Raw genomic sequence first — 18,009 nt, 5'->3', positions numbered from 1 at the left:
CAGACTCCATGACACGAAACTCTTGATCAAAATACACTATCAGAGAACCAGCTAAATGTTATATGTTCATCTGAAATATCCTCTGATCTCCTAAAATAGCTTGTTATTCCAACTACAAAAAAAAGAAATGCCTAATTTATTTCTATCAATTCATTTCACCCTTCCAGCCAGATTCACCTCTGGAGAGTAGACAGAATAAAAGGAGATACAGGAAGACTAAATTCTTGCGTTAGTTACCTTAGCAGTCAGCCGACTGTTCCCCAGATCCCTTCTCTCCTCCTCCTCAGTCATAGAGACACCCAACATGATCCCCAGACTGCTTTGCAGATGGATGTGGCCATGCAACCAAATTCTCGCCAACAGAACGTGAGCGCCAGTCACGGATGTCACTTCGGCCTCATCCGCTCAAGAAGAAATTCCTTCCTGGACCTCTGCGCTCTGTCTTACTGCTGGTTGCAAGGTAGCTCTGATCATGCAGAAGAGAAAAATCCGCTAAGGCAGGGGTTCTCAATCAGAGGCAGTATTGCTGCTCCCTAACCCCCACGGGACACCTGGCAATGTCTGGAGACAGTTTTGGCTGTTAAAACTGAGGGTGAGGGACTAACTACTGGCATGTAGGGGGCAGAGGCCAGAGAGGCTCTAAACACCCTACAATGCCCAGGACAGCCCCCGCTGTGAAGACTTGCCTGGCGCAAAACGTCAGCAGTGCTAAGGTTGAAAAACCTTGCTCCAAGGCCCTGTTTCTCAACCTTTGTGCATAATCATTACCCAAGTATGTTCTTAAAATGCAAATTCTGCTTCAGAAAGTATGGGATGGGATCTAAGAGCCTGCATGTCTAATGAGCTCCCTGGGGGATGGTACATAGAGCAACAGGATGGAAGGAATAGATCTCTCGTCTCTGAATGACCTTGGGGAGCACGGCTGCCCCAGCAGCCTACACTGGCTGGCATGTCCATGCTATGCAAACACATACAATCTGCACCCCCGAACTCACTGTTCTCAGCTTATGTTCCCTCCGAGTGACTCGTCGCCAGGCAGCACTGACTGCTACAAACTTCGAATATCACCCTTCACTGTGTAGGAGACAAATCCTCTACAGTATTTAAGCCACTGTGTGTTGAGGTCTCTGTGTTCAGCACTTTCATCTCTACCCTAACTAGTACGGCAACCATCTGCAAACAGTGGATGGTTACATCAACATTGCTGTTTGGCAAGAGACTCAGAAGAGCCCAGAAGATGATTATTTTCCAAAAAGGGAGAAAAAAGCAAGGGAAGAAAAGAAACGAGAAGGTGGCCACAAGAGATGTCCGAGGAGAGCGTACTCCTGGGTTAAAAAATGACCATGAGCAGACTGGCTTCATGGTTCTGGAAGTCAGAAGTCAGAAATGGGTCTCCATGGCCTCAAGTCAAAGCATCGTCAGGCTGCGTTCCTTCTGGAAGCTCTAAGGAAGAATCAATTTCCTTCCCTTTCCCCTTGCTTCTAGAAACTGCCTGAATTCCTGGGCTTGTGGCTCCTTCCACTATCTTCAAAGCCAACAACAGGAGGCTGAGCCCCCCAGGTTCTCTCCCTCTGCCTTCCTCCTCCCCTTGAAGGGATCCTTGTGATTACACTGGCCCATCCAGACAACCCCGATGACTCCATTCAAGTTAAGCTGTCACAATTCCAACTGTAACCTAATTCCCCTTTGCCACTCGATCCAGCATATTCACACATTCCGGAGATTAGGAGGAGGACATTTTGGGGGACGGGGACATATTCTGCCTTTCACAGGTTAGAAAGTGGGCTATTCCCACAGCCAGAAGGTGGGAAGTGAATATGACAACTCGGGAAATGCAGACAGAGTGCACAAGAAAATGAGGTTATAGGTCAATTGAGTGCAAACAGAGAATATCTTCTGGGCACCTCCAAAGGTCACCACCAGCAGGGCAATCCTAGGAAGCCAACATGCCCTAAATATAGCTTTTTATGGTTTTTCGGTATAAAAGGATGATGGGCAGGTAAGAGTAATGCAGAGTGATGTTCTCTAGGAACTCTGGGGATCTTGATGCAGTCCGCCCTAACCGCCCTAACTGGTGTTTGATATCCGTGCTACATAATACTTTCTGTAAATTAAACTTAGCCTAACTTTATGATAAGAGTGTCCTGTATTTCAGGTACTCCCTGGAGTGCAACATTCCAGAAAACCAATTATCTGGAGGAATTCATGAAAACGTGCACAGATTAATAATGACGAACAACGAACGTGTAGGCCACGTAGATTCCAGCACATCATCATTATTCTATCCTCGCAAAATCACTGTGGTTTTCTTAGAGGCTGTGATTCCCATTTTAGAGATGAGGAAACAAAGGCTCAGAGGCTAACTATGTGTCCATGCCTACAAAGCAAGGTCGACACAGAAATCAGACTCAAATCCTGAATTTCTGATTCCAGGTTCAGCTTTCTTTTTCAAAACACCACACAGCTCCAAAGAGTCAGAACGCCCTGTGAAAGAGGTACTCGGGTAGTCGGTCTCCGATTTCCTTGGCTCCAGGGACACTGAAATCTCAAAAGCCCTGCAGAAGCCTTAACCTGGAGGTACAGGAAAAGGCGTATCTACACCTACAGTGAGTGAGTAACAAATCAAACACAGGGACTCTGCGTAACCATTTGATTACTGAACGACAGTTACATCATTCTGATAATGCATCTAGAGAAACATAATCCAAGCTACTCTCGGGACATAATGGTCAATCAGAAATAATCCAAGCTCTTCTAAAACGTTGTCACCTGGCTGGTGACAACCGCTGTGTGACTCTGGCACCGTCACCTGCCCTTCTGAAGTGCGACTCCCTTTACTGGCAAAAGATAAGTAAGTATCTACTTCGTAAGGCTGCTGTGAGAAACACATAGATAGTGTTGTGTGCTGGAGGGAACCTTTTGGGGAGACTGTCTAGCCCACACAGCTGTGTTGAGTGGGTTTCTCTTTCTTGCACCCAAAATAGTCTTGCAAAAATAGTATTGTGAAGAACAATTCTTAGCCAGAGTTCCCAAGAAATGTGTTATTTCTTTCCAGAAGCCTGAAGTTTTGCAAGAAAACTTAGCACACAGAAGGTACTCCTTTTATTCATTAATTCTTTGATTCAAAACCAGTGATGAGGGGCACCTGGGTGCCTCAGTCGGGTGAGTGTCCTGATTTTGGCTCCAGTCATGATCTCAGGGTTGTGAGACTGAGGCCCCCGTCGGGCTCCATGATGGGGGTGGAACCTGCTTGAGATTCTCTCTCTCCCTTTCCCTCTGCCCCTGCCCTGTGCTCACTCTCCCTCTAAAAAAACAAAAACAAAAAACAAAATCAGTGATTAATTCACCACCATTATGGAGCATCTACTGACCTGGGCCAAGTACTGACCTGGGCACTGTCAAGGAAAAGACAGACGGGACCCCAGGTCCGTTGTAGTTCACCTTCCAGCAAGACGGAGATGTGTAATTCATATGATTTGGGAAAGCAATATAGTCTTTGAAGAAAATAAAACAGTGTAATAAGCTCAGAAGTAGAAACAGGTTTTTAAAAAACCAGGTAGGGGCACCTGGGTGGCACAGCGGTTAAGCGTCTGCCTTCGGCTCAGGGCGTGATCCCAGCGTTATGGGATCGAGCCCCACATCAGGCTCCTCTGCTATGAGCCTGCTTCTTCCTCTCCCACTCCCCCTGCTTGTGTTCCCTCTCTCGCTGGCTGTCTCTATCTCTGTCAAATAAATAAATAAGATCTTTTTATAAATAAATAAATAAATAAATAAATAAATAAATAAATAAATAAAATAAAATAAAATAAAATAAAATAAAATAAAATAAAATAAAATAAAAAACCAGGTAGCTGGGAAAGGTCTTTTTGAAGAGGTGGAATTTAAACCAACACCCGAAGGATGAGGAGACACAGGAGTTTAGAGTCTGCGGGCAGAGTATTCTGGTGCAGCGAACAGAAAATAAAAAGGCCCTTCAAGCAGGAACAAGCTTGGGCCCAGAGCAGAAAGGAAGGCACTGCCCCAGTTTGTGGCTGGGACCAGACCCCCCCAACACCCAGCCTGTCCCGTAGGCTGGCGAGTCATCCGACAAGGGAGATACAGAGCATCTAGCAGGAAAGGTGCACAATTATTATTTGCTCCCATGCAGCTGGAAGGACAACACTTCCTGGGAAAAGTGCTTTGAGACAAATTAAAGGAGAAGCTGTGTGTTTGGGGCCAAAGGCTCCAGTCTGAAGCCCAACTTCACATCCTGAGCCAGTTATTGGGCCTCTCTGTGCCTCAGTTTCCTCACCTGGAAAACACGGGTGATACCAGGACCCGTGTCCCATGGTTCCCGTGAAGACTGAATGAAGCCGGTGCCCGGAGCAGAGCATGGCCATTCCCACCACCACCACAGCCCTTCTTTCCCACCCAAACCTTCTACTCCCTATTCCACTGAAAACAACCACTACTTGTCCCTGATTTGTTTTTTCTGCTTTGTGCATCTACATCTACTAATTTACACCAATCCAACGGTTAATCCACACCTCATCACGGTCCAACCATCCTTGAATTGAGGACATAAAGCAGAGCACCACCCCCCAACAAGGAATTATAACTCTGCTTACTAACCTGCACAGTAACAGTTGTCTTACCATCTTCTTCTCGGTCAAATAAAGGGCACAAAGTAAGGGAATCTCATATACAGAGTACGACATTTTGGCCATGTTCACAGAAACAATATTTTCAGACCACTCTCAAACACACCTGACCTCAATTTGGCGGCTGTACCACCATAACTGTTACTAGCATCCCTACAATGATGACAACTGCCTCTGAATTCCAATAAAGAAGAAGAGGGGATGGGGGAGGGGAGCTGGAGGGGAAGGGAAGAGGAGGGGGGATGGAGGGAAAAGACAGACATGCCATCCTAGAGAAAGAGGTGTCTCGATGGACTCCTCTCCTCTGCTGCCCCTCAGTAAAATATTAGAATTTTGTTCTTACAAGTCCCTTGCAATTTTTGCTAAATTTGTTCCTAGTTATTTTTTCTCTTTGGTTGCTTCTACAAATAGAGTATTTTCTCTCATTATGTTTTCAAAATGGTTGGCATAGGCATATAGAAAAACTATAGATTTCACATAGTAATTTCCTTACCAATCGCCTTAATGAATCCCATTACTGTTCCTAATAGATTCATTGGAGAATTCGTTATCTTAGGTTTTCCATTAAGAGATGAAATTGTGGGCAAGTGGTAATAATTCTACCTTCCCCATTCTCATTCTTTCCTCATCCAAATGCATCATCAGTTAATTCCTGAACAAAGATAAGTAACAGTGATCATTATGGGCATTCTGGGCTTGTTCTGAATTTAATGGGAATGTTTTTAGTGTTACACCATTAAAGATGACTCTGGCTTTGGGGAGGATCTTATTTAATCAGCAGATGTTCTAAAAATCAGGAATAAATATTTAATATTATCAGCTGTATTTTTAGCATCCATAAAATGAATCGCAGGATTTTTCTCATTTGTTCCTAGTGAGAGTCAATCACATTTAGGTTGCCTAAGATCGAACCATCCTTCCATTCCTGGAATAAATCCCCCTTTGTCAGAGCTTTTATTACCTTGGAATGTAATCATTTACTTCCATTTCCCTATTTTGTAAGCTCTTTCAGATCACTGGCCATGATTGATTCAGGTTTGACCCCATCACATAGCTGACAATCAATACATGTTTAAATAATAAATAAATGAATGAATAACTAAAGTAACAAGGGCACTGGACCTCCCCAGACTAACCCTTTGTGCCTCTTTCTAAGTTAAAATACTCAGAGAGATCAGGTACCTGTCCCAGGCTGGATCTTGACATGTTTAATGAGCATGTGGTTCAAGTGGCCCCCACTTCTGGCATCAGAACCCTGGAACCTCATTCTTATGGGGAAATTGTTCCCTATGGTTTCAGTGAGACTTACTCTGCTTCCCTGCTCCCACCACTATCCCAAACCAAAGCGGTAACCACATGACCAGGTCTAACTGGAGTACTACATTGTGACTCCTTCAGGAACAGGTACATGACCCAACCTGGGCCAAAGGCAACTCCAGGAATTTCCTACAAAAACTCTTAAGAAAAATGATTTCCAAAAGAACTGATAAACATAAAATATGTTTGGCTGGGGTTGCTGTTTACCATCTTGACTAAAAGATGGTAAACCAATCTGAGAATAAAGCAAGGTCAAGGAAACCATGTCAAAAAATGGAAAGAGACAGAGACCTAGTGATATCATTTGAGGCGCTGGATCCAGCTGTTCCTGAAGTCATTGCCCCCTAGATTTCCCAATTACATAAGCCAGTAAATTACCTTTTCTATGTATATGATCATTTCTGTGACCATTTTCTATTACTTGCAACCAAAAAAAAAAAAAAAAAAACACACCACTGTCTAACTCATGTGTTGTTTTGTTTCCCCACAAATATGCTTTGTACATTCTTAAATAAAGGCCAAAAAAAAATTTGTAAAGGGAGGTAATCCTAACTAGTGAGTGTTTAAAAAAAAAAAAACCTCAACCACCTGCTTTTAATTAATGGCAAGATGGGTTGAAAGGCTCCCTTAGTGAATTATAATTTCAGACTGAAATTCCCAAGACAGTTATAGAGGAGCTTGTTAAACCGCAGAAACCAATGGAATCAAGAGATTACTTTAACAGGGTGGTGGTTCAATCAGTTCCAGAGATATCATCCATTATGCAAAACCAAAACCTTTAATACTTCCTACCGTACGACCCTAGCCATCTCTCATTCACCTAAAATCTCGAGGCCTCTCTCCTGACTCAAAAGTAAAAATGACTCTACAAAAATAAAAATAAAAATAAATTAGTCATGTCATGACAGCTAGAGAAAACCAGTGAAAAGAGCCAAATCTCCAGCCCAGGGAGTTTGTGGGGGGTCTTCTCGAATCATTGGGCCTTCTCAAATGCTTTCAGTTCTGCAGAAAAACTGAAGGCAAGCACGCCCTTGGCATTCTAAATGCCTCCATAGCTATCCAGGCCAAGCAGCATCAATTCCTACTGTAGGTTCAAGAAAATGTCAATGCACAAGCCCAGAGTGCCAGCCCATTTCCCTATCCCAGCCCCTTGGTGGAGAGTTCTGGCTGCAGCTACTTCGTGAAATCAGACTCTTCTCCTCCTTCAGCTCCAGTTACAACAGACCAAATTCTGGAATCTGGTTTTGATTATTCTCTGGAGAGCCACTTAAGAACAGCTTCAGGGTTTGAAATCCCTCATTCAGACATAATCTTGAAATAAGAGGCTATATTCAAATGAAAAATGCATTACAGCTTTCTCTTTAGGACCTTCAGTCCTGATGGGCAGGGAAAATGAAGAAGAAAGGCCAGGGGAAAATGGAGAGAGAGAAAGAGAGGAAAGAAGGAGAGAGCGATGTCCCACATCACAAACTCATTTCATCATCACATAATCCCTTGGAAGATAAGGAATACTGAGCCCATTCTGCAGGTAAAGAAACTGAGGCCTGGTGATCACACCAGGAAGACACAGTGGCCTCTGGCTCAGAGACGGTAACATGCTCCGAGTAATGTTGCTTCTTCCCTACTAGCTTCCTCCCTCCAAAAAGTCTAACACAGAAGTCTGTTCTAGAACCCAAGTATTTCACTAAATGGACCCTTCGGAGACAATATAGTCTCAGTATCTAAGAAACAGAATTTTTTTAAAAAGAAAGAAACAGACGGAGTAACCTGAGGTCCAACAGAACTAGTAATGTGGCAGGGCAAAGCTAAAACCCAATTTTTCCATCTTTCAGGTCTTACTGACCCCACCTGACTGAAATCTATTTTATAGGTGCAACTTATCTATATTGATCACAAGCGGTGCTCCTGATTAACGAGCGAGCAACTGAAGAGCTGTCCCACATTCAAGAAAATATTCACTGAAAACAAAAGGGAAAAAATGTATTTGTGAATTGTCTATTTCTGCCTCAGTGTTCCTGTTTATCTCCAGCTCCTTTTGTTATTGTTGCAATCTATCTGGGAGGTATCCACTGCTTGCTGTTGCAAAATCTGTAAAGGAGGAAAATTTCGAAACTAAAATAGCACATGTAAGCCACAATTCTGGCAACTGCAAAGGGTCTGGCTATGCCAGTTACTTTCTGAAATGAGTTTAAACCAGAGGTCACAAACTGGTAGCCAGCTGGCTGTATCCAGCCCACAGATGTGTTTTGTTTGTCCCACAGTGCTGGCCCACACAAGGCTTTTAAGAAATTTTAATCAGTTTGCCAACATCAAAAACCAAGAGATTTCACATCAAAGCCTGGATTTCCAATTTGTCCTACCAAGTGGAGGATGTAGTAACATTTACCCATGGAAAAGGGTAGCTGCAACGGAGCAGTGGCTGAGATCTGCAAAGACATGCCCCCGGGTTCTCCCTGCCTTGTCTATTTCACTGGTTATCCAAGTTTGTGACCCTGGGTTTAAAGTCAGGCAGATGTAGATTACAAAGCCCATCATCATTAGACTTTTCCCAAAAACATCCCCAATAGGAGACTCTTCAGTCAATATTAGGACAGCTGTGATCAAAGGTAAAACATAGGAGACCAAAATGATTTGAGAAATTAAAAAAACAAACAGGAGTTGGGTCCGTTTGGATTTCTGCTCTAAGATACTCATTTTTTTGTGGGGGGGGGGAATACATTCACCTTTATTACTTCATTTATTCACCCCAAAAATCCAGCGAGGAAGGAATTATTCCCAGATAAACAAGCTGAAAATGAGTGATGTTAAATCAGTTAGCTATCCAAAATTATCCAATCAGTAATTTGTAAAACCAGATTTTGAACCCAGTTTTGTCCAGCTACAAACACTGTGCTTTGGAAATACTGAAAGAACCCTTTATAAAGCCACAAGGCTTGCTTCTGCCTCAGGGCCTTTGCACCTGCCATTCCTGCTATTGGAAACCTCTCTACCCAGATCTCTACGTGGAAGAATCTTATTCTTTCACTTCATTTACATCACTCTCATAGGGAAGTTTTCCCTAGTCATTTGATTTAAAATAACCTAGGCGTGCACACATACGCACACACCAATTTCTCTCCAGACTCCTGCTACTCAATGTGAGGTCCACAGATCAGAAGCATCAGCAGCTCCTCGGAAGTTAGAAATGCAGACTCTCAGGGCCTTCCACAGACCTGTTGAATCAGAATCCTGTATGTTCACATCCCAGGTGACACGTGCACATTTAAAGCTTAAAAAGCACTGCTCTACTAGGAGCCCTGCCCAGTGGAAATATAACATGAGTCACCAGCATGATGTTACATTTTCTAGTAGCCACATAAAAAAGGTAACAAGAAAGACTGTTCTGTCTCCCCTGCCCACCACCTACCTAAATGTCAGTTTCAGGAGCACAAGGTGCTTAGTCACCACTTTACCCCCTGTCCTTACAAGAGCTCTGGGTACATGGTAAATATTATTAAAAGGTTTGTTAAATATAAGAAGGAAGGAAGGAAAACATTCTGCTAGTATTTTATGTGTGGTGGTGGGATATGAAGGAGGAAACCCAGAAACCTCATTGAGAAATTGGACAGATGTGGTCAGCTCAATTACTGACCAGCTAAGCAACGCTGAGCAGGTCATTTGCACTCTGAGGACCACCTGTAAAACACGAAGGCTGCTATTTCGCTCACAACCCTCATTATGATGCTCAAACGTGAGATGACATCTACAAAGTGCCCGGCTCCATAAAGAACAGGCATTCCCTAACTGCCAGTGCCTTTTTCTGGCATCCTCCCTCGTTCTCACTCTGGATACCTAGTGCAAACAGTGCTGCAGACCACCTTCCTCTGGGTAGCACGAGCATGACTATGGGAACCGTTTTCCTAAGTGACTTTCCCCTAGTCAATGGGAGGAGCATATTCACTGTTGGCAGTGCAGACCATCTGAAACCATGGAGGTTCCCTTCCCATCATCGTTCTGGAGCTGAGGAGTTTCCAATGCCGAAGTGGTGGACAGGGTTCCTGTATAGTGTGTAAGCCACAGGGGAGGCCACACCGCAAGGCAACCCTATCACTTGGATGAGTTCTGCCACCCCCGCCAGGTCCCACCCCTTAGAAGAGTATAAGGTCTCTGCCCAGGCAGCTTGGAGCAGCCTGTTCTGAAAGGTACCTTGGGGCTTTGCCCTTTTATCTTAACTTGTTTGGAGGGGTGGGGAGTGGAGGGTCGAGTCTACCCCCACTTATGAGTCATGGGCTCAGGTCAACCCACCAAAGGAGGCTTGCTTCTCCCCATAGCTTTAACACTCTTGTCCTAATCCATTAGTCTATCTTCCCCTGGAATCTGAGGCACACATTCTAATCTCAAATGTGTTTTTAAATCACATTAGATCAACAGCGTAGGAGAAAGCAAAACCCAGATTTAGACAAGACTGGAGTGACACGGAGGAAACAAAACTCTCAGGGCTATTCCGTTGGGATAGGATGAAAGCCCAAACCAGCTGCCCCCAAATTCTTCTCGCTTCTCCCTCTGGCTGAAAACACCAAACCCCAGAAACACCTGCAGAATTAGCAGGCTCTCACAGAAGCACCTCGACGAGAAAAAGGGAAAGAAAACAAGTGGGGGAGAGAATCAAAACCTTTCATCTGTGGCCCTCTCCTCTGGCAAGGAGAGGAAGATTTTGCACAGACTACTCCTTGGATGGGGAGGAAGTGTGACCATTCAAGTACATTCATGCACGGATGCCGCCATTTATAAGATGCAGTTGGAGCAGGGAAATGAGAGGAAGGCTTTCCCTTACTGGTTTGAACTGATGCCGTGGTTTCCTTTTCTACAACATAATGAGGATGTCATCCCCTCTTCCTCCAAGGCAGAGAGACAGGAGCCTGAAGAGATGGAGCCTATGAAAATCCCACAAATACCCTCAAAGCCCTGTCGTCCCTGGTAAGGCTGGAGAGATATCCAAGCAGCCCCAGCACACTCCCGTGGGCCGAAGGAGTTTCTAGAAGTCTTCTCAGCAGCCAGGTTTGGGTGGCTACTGATTCCCTCTGTGTTACAGAGAGTCCTCTCCAGCACTTGCGGTCGGCACCTCTGAGCACTACAAAGATCTGCTGTGGGTGAGACACTAGGGTTGAGGACGGGGGTGGGGGGCCCCACAGAGAAATCACATGGTCTTCTTAAGTGAGGATCAAGGGAATCTGCCCATATGTCTTCGGCATAACAGTTTTGCAGATGGGTACCAAATATTCACACTTAGCCCCAAAGACCACATGAGGGATGGCTGGAAGTACCACAGTGCCGGGGTAGAACCTTCCACAGCCCTGTCATGCCTGTCTCCATGCCTCCTCTTCCCAGCCTAGGCATGAAAGAAGATTAAGAAAATCTGGCATTTCCTATCCTCTCATTCAGAAAATTCTCCAGCCCCACGGATGGGACCTCCTGACACGCATTCCACCATGCACCCTTCATCAAACTTTAAGGTGTCTGAATAAAACACTCCCTTCTCTACTTCCAGCTGCTACAAGGCAACCCGAACACATGCTGGAAAGATGTGATCTTTATGCTTCTCTCTCCCCCAAAAGGGCACTTGGCACTTCTCCCGAGATACGCAGCTTTAAAATTAGAATTGAAAAAGCCACTGTTACCCTCGTAGGGCTGAGGCTACTTCACAGCAGAAACCAGAACATCCCCATAATGAACAATTAAACAACTGAAACCCTCCCAGACATCATACCCTTTCTCTATATTGCCGTTGTTGCATTAATCATCCTAACACCTTTTTAATTATAATCGCAAACTGGAAACCATGGCTCGTGATGTTATAAATACTGATTTTCCAGTTAAATTAGGCATTTGCTGTTTTATGTTTTGATAGGAAGGGGCTGTTTGAAGCCTCCTAAAATATTGCAATTAGTTCTCCCTGTTGAAACAGACAAGACATTAACAGACACATTTGCTGTTTCAGTTTAATGTGGTGGAATGTTTATGCCTAAGTGTACTTCTCTCAAGCTTTGAAAGCATAAGGCATATTTTTTAAAGTGGAAGAAATCAATCACAATACACCCATTTATTATCTATTTCTTAAGTTAAGCTATTTCTAAAACTTTTCCCAGCCTGTAATTTAAACTTGGAAAGCACATCTCTTCAACAGGAAGGGAACTTGTCAGGAAACAATCCTCGTATTTTACCTATTGGCTCTGTTAAGATGATAACATCACTTTAGCTGACAAAGCCTGTGTTTCTGTTTGACAATTGCAATTAATTACTGAGATGCAACCGAGATGGGGCCAGCCATCCAGATCTATTTTCCGGAGAGCTATAAAACGGAAGGGAAAAGGGGGGAGGGGGAAGCAAAGGAGGCTCCTTTTTGGAATCTGCACCAGTGTGGGGTTAAATGCTATGGCTGGCGAGAAAGCTGGATTAGTAATTTATTTTACCTGCACCTAACTTTCTACTCCTGTCTACTTCCTTTCTCTCACCACTGGCAGAGGGTGGAAAAGGAGAGGTGAGCATTTCACAAGCCAGGAGCTCCAATCTGTTGCGAAGGAGGCTCGGGTTAGAAAGGGCACGGGTGCAGTGCACAAAAACTCTTAGAGCACCGACTGTCGTGTAGACACTGATGCTGCCGAGGCAAAACCAACTCAGGGTTCATTCAGCCACGGGGGATAGAAAGTTCTGGAGATGGGGGGCATCCTAGGTCTTTACTAGAAAGCCAAAACTTGCCAGCATCATCTTTTTAACTGTTGCCTGTTCATTTTGCTCTAACCTGAAAATACTAAAGTTGGATTCCAACCACGCAAATGCGTTTCAGGGCGATTTTGCGAGATTTCAGGGGATCTCAAAGCCCCTAGATCCATCTAGCTACCCTGCTTCATTCCTTGGCATCCCCAACGCAGAAGCGCAGAGCCCCGCCAGAGCCCGGGCGAGGAAACACCTCGCGGGCACGAAGGCTGGGGATTCCCAGGCTAGGAGCTGGGCAGATTCAGAGGCACCTCCCCGGACCAGGAGCCTGAGGCAGGCAGAAGCAAGGCGACACACCTCCACCCCTCGCCCTGAAATAAAGTGATCCTTGGCCAGCGTCCAGCCCTCTCCGCCGCTCCCGCTGAGCAACCCCGCCAGGGTTGGCAGAGCCCCCACTGGGGCTAAGGGCTCTCGGGACGGCGGCACCTGGGTGTCCAAGGGGCCCGGACAGCGGCGGCTCGCCCTCCGGGTCTCCCCGTGCGTTCATCCCATCCCGCCGATCCCAGGATCCTACCTGTACCACTCCAGCCCCTTTTCGTAGTTCCTGTCGAAGAAGTGCGGCTCTACGCCCACCGCCCGAACGTCCGGGTGGACTCGGATTGCCTCCAGCAGCGCGCGGGTCCCTCCTTTCTTGACCCCGATGATAAGCGCCTGTGGCAGCTTCTTTTCCCCATAGTCCGGGGTGCTGGCGGCGCCGCCCCTCTCGCTGCTCCCGTTGGCAGCTCTCCGGCCTGCGAGCTCCTCGTCGGTGGTGCTGGACTCCTGCGCTTCCCTCTCCAGCAGCGCGCTCTGCGCCGTGATCATTTCGCCAAGGGCCAGCGGGGTCCGGAGCCAGGCGTCCCGGGCGCCCCCGCCGCCGCTCGCCAGCCCCCAGCCGTCGGCCCCGGGTGCTGCGGGCTGCTCGGGGGGTTCGGGGGGCTCGGGCGGCTCCCCGCGGCTCGCGTTGTCCGGCGGCGGCGGCGCGGGCGGCTGCGAGGGGGCGCCGAGGCGCACAGGGGGAGGCGGCAGAGAGGGTGGCGGCGGGCTCGGCGGGGGCTCGGCGGCGGCGCCCGGCGGCTCCTGCAGGGCCAGGGGGAACTGCAGGGAGCCCGAGCCGCCCAGGAGGCTGTAGCACAGGTAGGTGACGGACAGGGACAAGGTGCACATAAAAAGCAGCTTGCGCGCCGGCGGCCCCTTAGCAGAGGCGCCGGGCGGCGGCGGCGCGGCGAGAGGTGGAGGCGGAGGCGGAGGCGGAGGCGGAGGAGGTGCGGGCCACGGGGCCATCGCGGCTCCCGGCTCGCGGCGGCGGCGGCGGCGGCCCCCGGCGCTGCCCGGACATGGTTTCAGCCGCCGCCCCCGCCGCCGCCGCCGCCGCCGCTGCCCAGCCGCCCCGGCTGCATGAAGCGACGCCGCTGCGCCCCCGGCCCTGGCCGCTGTCCCGCTGCGCCGGGGGGGAGCCCGGCCGCATGGCCCCCCTCCCCACTCTTCCCGCGGAGTCCGGGCGGCCCCACCACCCCCCCCTCAGCCTCTGGCAAGGGGACCGAGGGGGGCGCGCGGACCCGCCAGCTGCACCTGCTCCGTCTGCAGCGCCCCCGCTTCCCCGGCTCCGCCGCGGCTCCTGCTTCAGCCTTTGCCGCCGCCGCCGCGTGCTGTTGCAGACCCGAGTTCCTTCCCCGCTGCTAACTTTCTGCCGGGAGAGCGGAGAGGCGCGGAGGGGAGGAGGAGGGGGCCGGGCGCGCGCCCCGCGCCGCCGAGGGAGGGGGAGTGCGCCTCGCGCGCGCCTGCGGAGGGGGGGGCACGGAAGCGGAGGCGTGCGCTGGGGCTGGGGCGCCCGGGAGAGCTGAGATCGTGCCCCCCCCAACTCGACACACACGCACGGGAGGTGGGCCCCGCCCAGCCCCGCGTGCTTCTCCTCCCCAGGGAGCCTGGGACGACGCGCTCTCCATCCCTCTCCGGATACTTTTAGGGACACGGAGACCGACGTCAGCCGCCGGTGCCGTGCACCGGGGAGCTGGGGACCCGAGGACTGAGAGCTGCAGCTTCCCCTTTTCCCCTGGGACTCCAGGCCAACTCGGCCCATCCCTGACCTGCCCTTTTCTCACCCCGGATATCCTCCTGTCGGGGGCCCGGGAGTGATTTCCTCTCTGTAACTGTTTTCCCATCCAAACTTCCATCTTTCCAGCCTCCCCATCTTATCTTGGAGCTCCTGATGGGTGGAGTTTTGACACGAGCCCCCAGGTATCCCAGCCCCAGAGCTTTTGCCTCCGTCCCGCCACTGGGTGACTATGCTTTCTCCTCCAAAGAGGAGGCTGTCCCCTACCCGACACCCTTAACCACAGGTACCCCTGCGCCTTGGGGGCATTGCCATTAAAGGAGTTCAGATTTCTCTGGACCGAAATAGACTGAGCCCGTCATCGCTACGAACACCTAATAAGCAGGGACAAGTTGGGTTGCAGGGTGTCTGTGCATCGCTTCATTGAATTTTTTAAAGTATATTTTCTTTGCAGACAGATTTCCATCCCTCACCTCCCTCTCCTGGGGGGAATGGTAAACATCAGAAGGCTCTGGAAGATTCAAAACTAGACACTGCTTCCCGTTGCGTTTTTGCTCGGGAAGGTAGCGGGAATGGGAGGAAGAAGCAGAGTGATCAACTGAGGCACTCTAGCGAACTCTGATTCCTGCCCAGGCACACCCCTCGGGCCATGCTCGCCCAGGCGCTGGCTCAGGTGAGTCCTGTTTACCCTGCTAGCCACAGCTGGGTGCCTGTTGGCTCGGCTTTCTCTGGGTCGGCTGATGTGGCTGGCATCTCCGGTTTTGTTTGATCACATAATAGGAACAACAGTTGAAAGAAAATGTATATAATGTCTAAATATTAACTAGGTACCTAGTGCCAAAGAGGGGAAAAAAATGTTAATCAAATAAGATGAAGAACACGGACTTTTCCCTGAGTGAACAAAAGCTCACTGCTGCTCTCAGCTGGACATGAGTTTCCTTCACTGCAGCTTTAGTTCAGATAAAGATTATTCCTTTATAATATATTTTTTATGGTACACTGGAGACCTCTGAAATGCAGAGTCTGGTGCCGTGTAAATCATTCCCTGAAACTAGGGATGTTTTTTCAAACACCACACCACTGCATTACTGTAATGTTAATGGGATGAGGCCAACTGGAGCAGAGAGAAACACACGCTTGGCCCATCCCTCTTTCCACTCCAAGCCCAGCTGTGGGTGGTCAGCCAGGAGGCCCCGGTTGTAGCAAACCTTGCCACCGCCATGGCCCACCTTCCTTTCAATGCCCAGGTACCAGGACACCCAGCATCTGGCCCAGGGCTCTCCATGCCCGGAGCCCAAATTTCTCCATGCACCCTCTCAACAATCCACGTGAAGCTGCTCTGTATCCAGCTTTACTACACATGCGCTTTTCCAATTTGGAAAGGTTTTGATTCAATGGCTTTAAAATTGAACCCAGAGATGACAAACTGAGAGCTGGGCGTGGCCAGCACAGTGATATTAAGAAATTTAAACTGGTTGCAATATTTTTAAGTTGAGGGCTTCCCCCCACCCCCACCCCCACCCTGAGCCCGCCCCCATAAAATCTGGGTATAAGGTTTCTGTTGAAATAGCAGATTGTCCCCACACCTTTCTCTTACTTGCCTAGGGACTGCCAATGAGGAAACTTGCCAGCATCCCTTCTGCCTCTTGTCCCCAAATAGTCACACGTGAATAAGAGACTCTTGAAAGAATAAAAGGCACTGGTGAAATGGCAGGCCCCGTAACTGATGGGGAAGAGGTGATTTGGGGGGAAGGAGTTTTGTAGACTTCTTACTTAGGCAGTTGCCTATTTTTTTCCTACTCCTGATCCATGCTTTTTCTGGGAGCAAGTTTTTGAGAAACCTATAATGAAAAGTAGGAGCCACCTACATAGGGAGAACTCAGACTTCATTCAGTAATTCCCGTGGGGTCTGGAGACTGGATAGAATTTTTTTTTTTTTTTTTTTTTTTCTGTTTCCACTGCCAACACCCATGCTCACTCGGGCTTCTCAGAGTTTTTACAGTATTCCTCCAACTGATCTCCATGTCTTCAGGGTGCCTCATTTCCAAACATCCCAGACACCAATAGATCAATTGATCAATCAGTCATAGCTCTGCTAATGCCCTCTATGCCTCAAAACCTCCCTCTCTCTGCCTGACGAATAAACTCCAACTTCTTTACCTTTGTACTCAAGGTCGCCTCCCACCCTTCATGTAACTCACAGTCCCGCCAAACCAAACAGTACCTACTCTCCAAGCACCTTGCAGGGTCCCATTTCACCTCTGTATGCTCAGATGATAGAGTCAAAGTGAAGCTGTCCTTTGCTGGCTACGTGGCTTTTGGGCAGGTCATTTCACCTCTCTGAGCCTCAGTGTCTGTAGACATAAATCATGGAAAATAAGACTCACCTCGAATTGTTTTCATAAAGAATTAAATTGACTTAGATCGCATATGCAAAAATACCTGGCTCCCTGCCTAGCGTGTGGTGGCTCCCGATCATTATTTGGATCTAAACATTGGCTCCTGCCATGCCTTGCTTCTTGAAACCTCATCCTTGAAAAATATGTGTGTGCCCTTTCTTCAAACCAGCCCAATGTGTACACTGAAGTTCACTTTCCTAATCTGCTCAGTAGCATAAATAGTGCCAAGTCCAATGCCTTCTATAGCTTTTTTCTTTTTTAAGGGATAGAAAGGAACTCTGGCTAACTTCAGCTTGGTTTGGTCTTTTATTAAAGAAATTTACTAGGGGAGTCTGGGTGGCCCAGTTGGTTAAGCGTCTGCCTTGGGCTCAGGTCATGATGGGGGAGGGGGCTGGGATAGAACCACACGTTGTCATGGGGCTCCCAGCTCAGTGGGGAGTCTGCCTCTTCCTCTGCCCCCCGCCCCCGCTCCTGTACACATGCACTCTTTCTCTTAAATAAATATATAAAATCTTTAAAAAAAAAAAAAAAGGAAAAGAAACTTACTAGAAGGATATATAATAACTCACAAGACAAAAACCAACAAACCAACAAGAAGCGAAAACTAGCTTTGGAATATTGTCAGCCCTCCTGTGGCCCACGGGAGGAATCTATTTTCTTGGCCCCTTAAAGTTAGGTCCAACTGTGTGGCACTCTGGCTAATGAAGCTTGAGCAGAAGTGAAGTGGTAAGTTCCAGGCAGAAGCTCTGGCAGACGGTAGGAGATTCACCAGGGGCAGTCAGTGTGTTTTTCCCTGGCAGTTGTTCAAGAAACTGGTTGGAGCCTCTCTCATCTACCATCGACTCAATTCTCCACACTGAGCAAGGTT

At 48.1% G+C, this 18,009-nt stretch overlaps 1 protein-coding gene across 1 annotated transcript in view; it reads right to left on the bottom strand.

Annotated features, from left to right (window-relative positions):
- HS3ST4 (heparan sulfate-glucosamine 3-sulfotransferase 4) overlaps window positions 1–18,009 on the bottom strand; it is a 698,595-nt gene that overhangs the window by 366,265 nt on the left and 314,321 nt on the right. Inside the window, exon 1 of the mRNA XM_026515642.4 lies at window positions 13,225–13,973. Within this exon, the coding sequence (XP_026371427.2) occupies window positions 13,225–13,973 (749 nt within the window). Of the gene's footprint in view, window positions 1–13,224 lie in introns of the transcript that reaches the window.

Source organism: Ursus arctos, unplaced genomic scaffold, assembly GCF_023065955.2.
Source record: "Ursus arctos isolate Adak ecotype North America unplaced genomic scaffold, UrsArc2.0 scaffold_2, whole genome shotgun sequence".
NCBI classification, from domain to species: Eukaryota; Metazoa; Chordata; class Mammalia; order Carnivora; family Ursidae; genus Ursus; species Ursus arctos.
The sequence above is the reverse complement of the archived record's forward strand: the minus strand, read 5'-3'. Positions and strand labels throughout refer to the sequence as shown.